At 46.1% G+C, this 11,484-nt stretch overlaps 3 protein-coding genes across 4 annotated transcripts; 1 reads left to right on the forward strand and 2 right to left on the reverse strand.

Annotated features, from left to right (window-relative positions):
- Window positions 1-4,728: 4,728 nt before the first annotated feature.
- LOC147983482 (protein FAR1-RELATED SEQUENCE 5-like) lies at window positions 4,729-6,445 on the reverse strand. Its single transcript, XM_087542980.1, has 2 exons — window positions 5,025-6,445; window positions 4,729-4,935 (listed from the first exon to the last, which is right to left on the reverse strand). Exons 1-2 carry the CDS (start codon window positions 6,443-6,445, stop codon window positions 4,923-4,925), a joined length of 1,434 nt encoding a protein of 477 aa, XP_087399106.1. The 3' UTR covers window positions 4,729-4,922.
- A 39-nt stretch (window positions 6,446-6,484) lies between these two features.
- On the reverse strand, window positions 6,485-8,385 carry LOC147983483 (protein FAR1-RELATED SEQUENCE 11-like). The gene is made up of 4 exons (XM_087542981.1): window positions 7,881-8,385; window positions 7,479-7,678; window positions 7,329-7,394; window positions 6,485-7,243 (listed from the first exon to the last, which is right to left on the reverse strand). The coding sequence occupies exons 2-4, from the start codon at window positions 7,653-7,655 to the stop codon at window positions 6,485-6,487; spliced, it is 1,002 nt and encodes a 333-aa protein (XP_087399107.1). The 5' UTR covers window positions 7,656-7,678; window positions 7,881-8,385.
- Window positions 8,086-10,571, forward strand: LOC125540814 (NADPH-dependent oxidoreductase 2-alkenal reductase-like). 2 transcript variants are annotated; one of them, XM_087542982.1, is made up of 6 exons: window positions 8,086-8,096; window positions 8,889-9,096; window positions 9,214-9,391; window positions 9,662-9,828; window positions 10,005-10,087; window positions 10,193-10,571. In XM_087542982.1, the coding sequence occupies exons 1-6, from the start codon at window positions 8,086-8,088 to the stop codon at window positions 10,569-10,571; spliced, it is 1,026 nt and encodes a 341-aa protein (XP_087399108.1). The 2 variants fall into 2 exon arrangements, with proteins under 2 accessions (XP_087399108.1, XP_048560324.2); XM_048704367.2 differs by lacking the exon at window positions 8,086-8,096 and having other exon boundaries at window positions 8,800-9,096.
- The last annotated feature ends 913 nt before the right edge of the window (window positions 10,572-11,484 follow it).

The following is an 11,484-nucleotide window of genomic DNA, read 5'->3' on the forward strand; positions in this document are numbered from 1 at the left end:
AATTATTATGAGGGGTCATCTTATTTACTACCGTCGTTCTAAGCAAACAAGATGAAAAACATGATAAACATCACATGCAATCAAATAATAATAGTGACATGATATCGCCAATATCACATAGCTCCTTTGATCTCCATCTTGGGGCTCCATGATCATCTTGTCACCGGCATGACACCATGATCTCCATCATCATGATCTCCATCATTGTGTCTCCATGAAGTTGCTCGCCAACTATTACTTCTACTACTATGGCTAACGCGTTTAGCAATAAAGTAAAGTAATTTACATGGCGTTTCTCAATGACACACAGGTCATACAAAAAATAAAGACAACTCCTATGGCTCCTGCCGGTTGTCATACTCATCGACATGCAAGTCGTGATTCCTATTACAATAGCATGAACATCTCATACATCACATATAGATCATTCATCATTCATCACAACTTTGGCCATATCATATCACAAAGCACTTGCTGCAAAAACAAGTTAGACGTCCTCTAATTGTTGTTGCAAGTTTTACGTGGCTGAAGTAGGGTTCTAGCAAGAACGTTTTCTTACCTACGTGAAAGCCACAACATGATTTGTCAACTTCTATTTACCCTTCATAAGGACCCTTTTCATCGAATCCGCTCCAACTAAAGTAGGAGAGACAGACACCCGCCAGCCACCTTATGCAACTTGTGCATGTTAGTCGGTGGAACCGGTCTCACGTAAGCGTACGTGTAAGACATTGTCCGGGCCGCTTCATCCCACAATACCGTTGAAGCAAGATAAGACTAGTAGCGGCAAGAAAGTTGAAAACATCAATGCCCACAACAAATTGTGTTCTACTCGTGCAAGATAACTACGCATAGACCTAGCTCATGATGCCACTGTTGGGGAACATTGCAGAAAACAAAAAATTTCCTACGGTTTCACCAAGATCCATCTAGGAGTTCATCTAGCAATGAGTGGTTGGATTGCATCTACATACCTTTGTAGATCACGCGCGAAAGCGTTCAAAGAACGGGGATGAGGAAGGCGTACTCGACGTGATTCGAATCACCGAAGATCCTAGCACCGAACGGACGGCACCTCCGCGTTCAACACACGTACGGTCAGCGTGACATCTCCTTCTTCTTGATCCAGCAAGAGGGAAGGAGAGGTTGAGGAAGATGGCTCCAGCAGCAGCACGACGGCGTGGTGGTGATGGAGCTGCAGTACTCCGGCAGGGCTTCGCCAAGCACTATGGAGGAGGAGGAGGTGTTGGAGAGGGAGAGGGAGGCACCAAAGGCAAGGGGTAAGAAGTCCTCCATCTCCCCCACTATATATAGGAGGGACAAGGGGGGGGGGCGCCGGCCCTAGGAGATCTAATCTCCTAGGGGGGTGCGGCCAAGGGGAGGAATCCCTCCTCCCCAAGGCACCTAGGAGGTGCCTTCCCCTCCTAGGACTCTTCCCTCCTTGAAACCCTAGGCGCATGGGCCTCTTGGGGCTGGTGCCCTTGGCCCATGTAGGCCAAGGCGCACCCCCTACAGCCCATGTGGCCCCCCGGGACAGGTGGCCCCACCCGGTGGACCCCCGGGACCCTTCTGGTGGTCTCGGTACAATACCGGTGACCCCGAAACTTGTCCCGATGGCCGAAACAGGACTTCCCATATATAAATCTTTACCTCCGGACCATTCTGGAACTCCTCATGACGTTCGGGATCTCATCCGGGACTCCGAACAACATTCAGGTTACTGCATATACATATCCCTACAACCCTAGCATCACCGAACCTTAAGTGTGTAGACCCTACGGGTTCGGGAGACATGTAGACATGACCGAGATCGCTCTCCGGTCAATAACCAATAGCGGGATCTGGATACCCATGTTGGCTCCCACATACTCCTCGATGATCTCATCGGTTGAACCACGATGTCAAGGATTCAAGCAACCCCGTATACAATTCCCTTTGTCAATCGGTATGTTACTTGCCCGAGATTCGATCGTCGGTATCCCAATACCTCGTTCAATCTCGTTACCGGCAAGTCACTTTACTCGTACCATAATGCATGATCCCGTGACCAGACACTTGGTCACTTTGAGCTCATTATGATGATGCATTACCGAGTGGGCCCAGTGATACCTCTCCGTCATACGGAGTGACAAATCCCAGTCTTGATCCATGTCAACCCAACATACACTTTCGGAGATGCCCGTAGTATACCTTTATAGTCACCCAGTTACGTTGTGACGTTTGGTATACCCATAGCACTCCTACGGTATCCGGGAGTTACACGATCTCATGGTCTAAGGAAAAGATACTTGACATTGGAAAACTCTAGCAAACGAACTATACGATCTTATGCTATGTTTAGGATTGGGTCTTCTCCATCACATCATTCTCCTAATTATGTGATCTCGTTATCAATGACATCCAATGTCCATGGTCAGGAAACCATGACTATCTGTTGATTAACGAGCTAGTCAACTAGAGGCTTACTAGGGACATACCAATTGACTATCTGTCTATTATTCACACATGTATTACGATTTCCGGATAATACAATTATAGCATGAATAAAGACAATTATCATGAACAAGGAAATATAATAATAAAGCTTTTATTATTGCCTCTAGGGCATATTTCCAACAAAACTGTCGTGCACATGATAGGAATTGCTGGGGAAACATGTACACCTGATATGCTTCAAGCCATCATTGCGAAAAAATGGTTGCATGGCGGTGTAAGTTTTACAACAATTATATGAAGTTGTACATGTCATATTTAATTTTTTCTAAGAGGAGTATTGCTGTTATGTTATTTTCAGGTCATCAATAGTTATTGCAACCATATGCAGACCCATAATCCTCGTCCTGACCGTCACATTTTATCATCTTGGGTGTCACACTGGCTTATTCTTCGTGCTGAAGGAAAGGTTAAGAACTCTAAGCACCATTTTATGGAGCATTTCACAAACCAAAATAAAATGGTGTCTAGAGTTAATGAGGAGTATTTCATTACAGATAAGGTATTTCACATTTGTATGATCCTTCGTAGTACATAACTAATTGTGTGTCCAAGAACTTGACTAAACTTTGTTGTAGGCATACTTTCCTTTTCATGTGGAAGAAAGTCACTGGATAACAGTTCTCATGCACAACAAGAAAAAAGAGTTTCAAGTTTTAAATTCTACTGGTAAATGCAGCAAGGCAGTTCTTAAAAAAAAGGCAGCTGGTAAGCTTCTTTCTTTACATGTAACAAGATAGATAGTACTAATTAGTTATGTACTTCATATGAACTTCACATCTATATTTCAGAGGGCAGAAATAGCTAAAGATACCTTGGAGGTGAACTCCCTTGTACAAACGGAACATCCAGACGTATCTTCGTGGCCAATAAATGAGTACGATATGCCGTTACAAAAGGATGGGTATGTTCAACTGTTTAAGTTCTAAGTACTTCTCTTACACAGCAATGCCTGACTCGAGGTTTTTTACAGAGTTTCTTGTGGTCTGTTTGTGGTGAAATGCATTCAAAACTGGAACGGAGATGAATGGATATTTGAGTTTGATCAAGCTGAGGTGAATGCTTCAAGGGGACGCATTCTAGCTGAAATACTTTTTTCAGAGTGCAACACGATGGAAACTGTGAAAGAGAAGATTTTCAAGATCATGGACAAGAATTCTTTTTCTTATTATCGCAACTAAATAAATGTGCCGTTGACGGCACTAGGAACAATTTTGATATTATGACATTTCTTATTGTAATGGGCATGATTATGCACGTCGGCAACTAAATAAAGGTGCCGTCATCGGTACTAGCTACAATATTTATTTTCCAACTATATATGTTAAGCTGCTATGTGCTATATGCTTATGTGATGATGATGCCGCCGTCTGCTGGCTCGTAGAGTTTCATATAAATGGAGGCAGACGGCTGGCTTTATGTGCAATATTATTATGTGATGATAATGCCAGCCGCCGTTTGTTGGTTCTTAGATGCACATATAAATGCAGGCGGACGCCTCCTCGTTTGCTAAAAAAAATTTGACTAGAAAAAAAAACAGCCCGACCTTCCCTTGTGGACCCAGGGACTGTGCATCCAACCAAAATCTAGCCGACAGGCGACTCGGGCGGTCGATGCGGACCCCACAAGGGCCCACAAGTAGGCCAACGGGGCTGACAAGGAGCTTGTAACAGAGGAGTTCGAGAGAAACAGCCGACGCGGCTATTTAAGTCGGTCGGTGCGCCCTTCCATTGGCGAGGTGGGATTAAATAAGGCGATGCGGTCGACGCAACGCTGACGAGGCTCCATTTCTTGCAACGTCGCCGCCCGGCCCATGTCGGCCCAGTACGACAGGGCCAGCCTCGCCCCTCCCCGGCCCAGTCATCGTCGTCTCGCGCGCCCGACGAAGGAGTTTAGTCCCACCTCGGAAGCTGACGGGGGTGAGGACCAGCTTAAATATGCCGGCGTGCTACACATGTCGAACTCCTTTGCTAGTACTCCTTGAAATCGCCACCCTGTTGGACCCGGCTGCTGGGCCCTTGATGGGCTTTATATGGACCTCCCGAGTCGCCTCGTTGGCTTGATTTGGGTTGGGAATATAGCCCAACTTGCGGTCCAGCAGCCGGTCGGGCATTTTTTTGCACAACGACGGTCGGCTATGTTTTTTTGCACAACGACGGTCAGCCATGTTTTTTGCAACAGGTACAATAACAAAAACGCGGCATATTAAAACTGTGAACTCTTTCACATAGCAGTACAAATAAGATGGCAATTCATTAAACAAATATGATGTGTCATATCACATATGTTCACATAAGTATTTTCATCACACATAAATAAATTGAGACATAAAGTTTTCTGCCACACAAGTACGAACAAGAAACAACATAGTTTATTCGGACTAGACTCATGCGACTGTTTTTATTCTTCCAACATAGCAAGATGCTTCTCTACGTCCAATTCCTGAACATAACATAAAAATATGGGTGAGAAAAAATAGTTTGTAAAACCGAAGTACCAACATAACAAAAAATAATAAGGTACCATCTTACTTCTGGTTTTTTCGACATGTAGCCTTGTTATGACCTGGTAGACTACACAGACTGCACAAAGGACCACTTTTTTTCTCTGTAAAATCTTTTGGCCTACCATTCTTTGTATCATCGGGGCCCCCCTTTGACCGCCCCTTCTTAGGTGCACCCTTCATCGAAACTTTCTCAGGATCACCAATACCAGGCTCAACTTGTTGCGCTTGACTTGCCTCCTTCTTAAGCTTAGCATACCTTCTACTTCCTATAAGTTCCTCCTCTAGTATCTTTTTCTGCGCTATTATGTTGTCTAGACACTTCATCAACTCGTCAAAAAAGAAGGGATCATTTGCTGCAACATGAGCTGCCTCTGCGGTTTTTATGCTTATTTGACTATACCGGTCTCTCTCTAATGGCCCTGACCAACCCCATCCAAACATATCACTCTTCCGCTGCACAGGCAATCCATCTCTCGCATTTTTTGACAACCGATGAAGGACACAACACTTTGGTATTTCAGTTATGCTCAGATGATGGAGAACAAAAAGAATGTGTTTGCATGGCAGGCCTTTCCGAACCATCCTAAGACAACTGCATGTTATAGTTTCTTCTGAGTTACCTGGTTCATAAACAACATTATACATGAACTTGTGGTTATCCTTCCATGTCACCATATATGTCTGACGCTCAATTCCCACGAGTGTCTCAAATATCTCCAGCTGACCCATCTTGTGCAAATCATCTTGCAGGATGTAAAAATTAGCAGGTGTGAATACTTTGGCGGCATGCTCCTCAAGTGCCTTATATTCAGTAACCGACGGTGGTTCTTTTTTGTGTGCCTCACAGTCATCGTACGCCTCATTCTCACGCAGGCGAACTATATAGTTCTCATAATGCACAACCAAATCAACTATTGTCATACCGTAGTCCAGGTGTAGGTGAAGGCAGGAGTTGAGGCTTTCGCTTCTCTGGTTACTTCGCATACCAAGGAAAAAACCATCGGAAAGATATGAAGCTGCCCAAAGTCTCTTCTTCCTGTACATCCTGTCAAGCCACTCTTTAGTTCTATCCGTCTTCCACTTATTATAGAAAGCGGTCCATCTCTGCTCAAAGTTCGCTTGAGAGGTGGCATAGTATAGGAGCGATCTGAACTCATTCAGTGACTTGTAATGCAGGTGCCTCTGCATATTTTTCTCGATATGCCAGGAGCAAAGACGATGGAAAACATCTGAAAGCACAGTCCAAATAGCCCGGATCATTGCAGCGTCACCATCTGTGATTATTGACTTTGGCTTCACCTGGCAGTTTGCCTTCATAAATGTCTGCAGCAGCCACACATATGTCCCTTCGGTCTCGTCAGCAATTATGGCACATCCAAACACTGTGGTGCAACGGTGGTTGTTAACTCCGACAAAGGGGACGAACGGCATACCATATCTGTTCATCTTATACGTGCTATCAAACACAACCACATCTCCGTAGTCCTAATAGTCCCTCCGTGACTGTGCATCACACCAAAACATACTCTTCAGTCGCCCTTCCTTGTCACGCACATACTCAAAAAAAAACTCAGGGTCCTTCTCCTTCCTGCTCCTCATAATGCCAACTGCCGTCTCTGCGTCACCTTTTGCTATGAGCTTCATTTTTTCTCTGCAACAAAGATTGTAAATATCCCTCCTGATAAGCCCGCACTTATCGTACGAACCGTATCTGCTGATAAAGTTGTCCATTATTATATGCTTTCTTATCCCGGCAGCTTCCAACGCCAATATCTCTGCCCTCGTGCCTTCTCCAATCCGTCTGTGAGACCATAGAAAACAAACCTCGTCGGGCCTAGCCATCGCGTGGTTGTGATCATCCACGAATGACGCGACAAACCAAACACCACGTTCTCTGTCCAGCTTCACCACCATATGTGCACCGCAATCGCAACGAGTCTCCGGTCTAAGCCTGCGCTTGCGGCCCTCCATGGTTATAAACTTGCTCTGCCTTCTACCTGCCCTGGAGCAAAGAAATCTCCGGTACCGTATCATTCCTGAAGCACCTCGTTTGTCTTTCTGTTTTCTGATGCTAAGCCCGTTCTCTTTGGCGTGATTGTTATAGAATATGTATGCATCACCTTGCGACCGAAAGGTCATAGCCATCACCTTCCAATGTGTATCCACCATTTGCTGCTGCCTTCGAGCCTCCTCAATGTCGATCTCCCCCTCATCGTGATCACCGCTAATACCATCTGACTCCTCCTACAAAATTCATATGAAAATGTATATGTTAACTACTATCATTTAATTCATAATATTCATCGATGTACAACATCTATCTACGAACCTGGCTCAAGTTATCCGCGAATGATTCCTGTAAACTATTTTCCACATTGTCAACATCCACATCTTCCTGCAAATTTGTATACATAGAGAAATAGTTAGCCATGCCATACATTGCAGGTTCAAAGATGAAATCAAAATATACGGCACTTACGTTTTCACTATTTGCGCCATGTTCATTATGATCAAAATCCTCCGGAGGCAAGATATCAAATGACGACACGGAATCGTTGTCGCTGCTGTCATCATCTTCATTAAAAATATCGTTATCATTCCGAGTCGCCTTATTAGTACCATTATCATCCCGCGTCAATGCGGTTTGTTCATCCATGGCAACACGCCTAACTGACCAAACTGCATAACATTGTGAATTCATCACGTGTTAAGTTTGTACTGTGGATCATGCCCAACTGCAACTCTATCTGCCTACAACATGCGGCCGTCCAGGGAGGCGCCGCTGCGACGGCATGTTTACTCAACCATAAACCCTAGATCACTATGTGTGACTCATATCATTTAGCATGCTAGGTTTAGACGAGGAGATTAGATGGCAAACCTTCGGCCGTGGAGTAGACAGCGGCGACGTGCAACACGAGGGTTAGATGGAAGACGGCAGCGACGTGGAAGACGAGGGCCGCGGTGTAGACGTCGCCGACGTAGGTCGACGCAGGGCCGGATCCGCGGCGTGCGGACGGCAGCGCGGTCAGTCGCAACCGACAAGCCGTCCGACGGCGACGTGCAAGACGAGGGTTAGATGGAAGATGGCGGCGACGTGGAAGACGAGGGCCGCGGTGTCGACGTCGCCGGCGTAGGTCGACGCGGGACGGATCCGCGGCGACGTTCAGATGCGGCGTCGGATGGGGTTCAGTCGGCGGCGATCGCACAGTTAGAAACTGGGCGTGATCGACGTGCGTGAACGTCGAGCGGGCGAGAAGATCGTGCAGCTGACTTTTTTCCTCTACACATGTGGCGGTTTTTTTTTTATTTGTCAAGGTATACGGACGTCGGTCTATACGGTATGATAGGAGGTGGGCATACGTTTCTTCCGTATAACCATTATGCCCTTCTACGTTTTGTTGGGGGGGGGGGGGGTGTCTACCGAAGCAAGCCCCTTTTTCTAGTTATTCTTTAATAACGAAACGACTCAGCCTCACCCCTAAAAAAATTAGTGAGTACGTGTGCAAGTCGACATAGTACGTGTCACTAAGCTGATACATAGATCTTGTTAGAAATCAGCTTGACAAGTATTAGTTTATTTCCCCTAAAAAAGTAGTAATAGTTTATATAATTCATGCAAGTCGACAGAGCAAGAACCTTGTGTTTCTTGTGTCGATGATGCCGCGGCAGAGAGGACGAGTTGGTATGGCCTGGCGGAGAAGACGAACCCAGTTTTATCTGCCGGCCGGCCGGCTGCTCCTCCCTCCACCCGCTTGAACTCAATCCGCCACGCACGAAACATACCCACCCGAACGCGTTTGATATCTGAAAAATCACCAGCTCATCGTCATCGGTGCGTTGCGTACGTCCAGGAAAGAAAGGAAGGAATGGCGGAGGCGGAGGTGAGCAACAAGAGGGTGATCCTGAAGCGGCACGTGACGGGGTTCCCCACCGAGGACGACATGGAGCTCGTCACGGCGACGGCGCGCCTGGCCGTCCCGCCCGGGTCGGCGGCGGTGATGGTGAAGAACCTCTACCTCTCCTGCGATCCCTACATGCGCAGACGGATGACCAAGCACCAGGAGCCCAGCTACCCGGAATTCGTCCTTGGGGAGGTAGCGTATTTATTTTGAAAAAAAAGCATGTGGATGGTTTCAGCCTTTCTTTCCTGAGTCTTGTTTCCCCACCGGAACCCTTGACATTTTTGTGCCTCCGTGAATCATTCCTACCAGGTTATAACTACTTTTGGCGTGAGCAAGGTGGTAGAATCCGGGCACCCGGATTTCAAGGCAGGTGATCTGGTGTGGGGAATGACAGCATGTGAAGAATACACCTTGATCACTAAGCCTGCGTCGATTTTCAAGATCAACCATCCTGAATTACCGCTGTCTTACTACGCAGGTGTTCTCGGTGAGTCCACTTTTATTCGTCGCGAGCTAATCTAGTCATTGTTAATACATTTTCATGTTCTGGAAACGATTAGTTATTGCTTACTTTCTTGGTAGACCATAGCCTGCTACTCTGCTATAATCGATCACGTAATTAAGGTACTAGGCTACTAGCCCATCCTAGAAGCTTGATAATCACTCGTGTCTGCTACTTTTGGTCATATTTAACAGCTGATACACTCGTAGATTCCCCCCCCCCCCCCCCCCCCCTAACTGCATTTTTTTTATTTAGGCATGCCTGGCCTTACTGCATTTTCTGGATTCTTCAACGTGACCAAGCCAAAAAAAGGCGACTATGTCTTTGTATCAGCGGCATCAGGCGCCGTCGGACAGCTTGTTGGGCAGCTTGCCAAGATCACAGGCTGCTATGTGGTTGGCAGTGCTGGTTCTGATGAGAAGGTTTGTACATGCTCGGTTTGTCTTCTCCTCCGGTTGTGCACATCCCCAGCCAATGTAGTTCTGTTCATACTGATTCTGTCGCTGCCCTTGCCAATTTCTCAGCGATCCACGAAATTGAATGTGTTTCACAACATTAGTAATACACCATTTTTCATGGAATAAAATTGCCTTCTCAGGTCAACCTCCTGAAAACAAAGTTTGGATTCGACGATGCCTTCAACTACAAGAAGGAGCATGACCTCAACACGGCACTAAAGAGGTTAATTGCAAGCCCCTTTCCTTGCCATACAACTGTGTTCCACCTTCCAATGCTTTGGTCCAATTAACCAGAAGTAATTGTTGTCATAATACTTTGTTCTCGTAGGTGCTTCCAGCAGGGCATCGACATCTACTTCGACAATGTGGGTGGTGAGATGCTGGATGCAGCACTACTCAACATGAGGCTGCACGGGCAGGTGGCCGTGTGCGGGATGATCTCGCAGTACAACCTGGAGCGTCCTGAAGGCGTGCGCAACCTGGCATGCGTCATCACCAAGCGCATCCGCATAGAGGGGTTCCGGGTGATAGAGTACTTCGGCACCTACCGCAAGTTCGAAGAGGAGATGGTGGGTCACCTCAAGGAAGGGAACATTACATACATGGAGGATGTCGCCGAGGGGATCGAGAAGGTGCCGGCTGCGCTCGTCGGGCTCTTCTACGGGCGCAACATCGGAAAGCAGTTGGTGGCCGTTGCACAGGAGTGACATCACATGCCAGGATGTTTATTCGGGTGAAAACTGTGTCCTGAAACATTACTTCGCTGAAATATATATGTAGTTCTGCATTATTAGCAGAGAAAGCTCAGTTGGTAAATGTTAATTTGGGTGTAAATAATAGGAATGTTTCTTATAATAGTAGAATTAAGAACATTGAGTCCTCTAGGGTGCAAACTTTCCAAAATATTCTCCATGCTAGTATTTGTGCATTGGCAGAAACGTCTTACCCGATCTAGGGCGACGTGATGCGTGTTAAATAGGCAGGGTGCGAACCTGAGATACGCGTACAAGAGTTTGTTGTGATACAACTTGAGGAAGAAGAAAGATAAGAGATAAGCTAGCTAGTAGTTACAACAGAACATCGTATGCGCCTAGCTATCTTGGAGATATACTCAACCTCCTATAGTCTCATGTACGTCTCCAATACGTGACACATTTATGTGTTTAACACCCTCCCTTAATCACAGCTTGGTCAAGTTGAGATTACGTTTGAATTCTTCAAAACTCCGTACAGGCAATGCCTTTGTGAATCCATCTCCAACTTGATCTCTGGAGTGCACAAACCGAATGTCAAGTTTCTTCTGAGCAACCCTTTCTCTGACAAAATGAAAATCAATTTCTATATGTTTTGTTCTAGCATGAAAGACTGGGTTTGCAGAGAGATAGGTGGCACCAAGGTTGTCACACCATAGGCATGGAGCTCGTGTGTTTTTCACACCAAGTTCTTTCAACATAGACTGAATCCATATAATCTCTGTTGTAGCATTTGCTAATGCTTTGTACTCTGCCTCTGTGCTTGATCTGGAGACAGTGGCTTGTTTTCGTGCACACCATGATATCAAGTTAGGTCCAAAGAATACAGCAAACCCACCAGTTGATCTCCTGTCATCCAAGCATCCTG

This window comes from Triticum urartu, chromosome 2A (genome assembly GCF_056163025.1).
Source record: "Triticum urartu cultivar PI428250 chromosome 2A, HENAU_Tu73, whole genome shotgun sequence".
Classification (NCBI taxonomy): Eukaryota; Viridiplantae; Streptophyta; class Magnoliopsida; order Poales; family Poaceae; genus Triticum; species Triticum urartu.

Coding starts and splice junctions, on each gene's coding strand:
- LOC147983482 (XM_087542980.1), bottom strand. CDS start 6,445: ATGAACAGATATGGTATGCCGTTCGTCCCCTTTGTCGGAGTTAACAAC.
- LOC147983483 (XM_087542981.1), bottom strand. CDS start 7,655: ATGGATGAACAAACCGCATTGACGCGGGATGATAATGGTACTAATAAG. Junction 7,395..7,478: donor ATGGCGCAAATAGTGAAAAC/GTAAGTGCCGTA, acceptor ACAAATTTGCAG/GAAGATGTGGATGTTGACAA. Junction 7,244..7,328: donor TCGCGGATAACTTGAGCCAG/GTTCGTAGATAG, acceptor TGAATTTTGTAG/GAGGAGTCAGATGGTATTAG.
- LOC125540814 (XM_048704367.2), top strand. CDS start 8,869: ATGGCGGAGGCGGAGGTGAGCAACAAGAGGGTGATCCTGAAGCGGCAC. Junction 9,392..9,661: donor TTACTACGCAGGTGTTCTCG/GTGAGTCCACTT, acceptor TTTTTTATTTAG/GCATGCCTGGCCTTACTGCA. Junction 10,088..10,192: donor CTCAACACGGCACTAAAGAG/GTTAATTGCAAG, acceptor TTGTTCTCGTAG/GTGCTTCCAGCAGGGCATCG.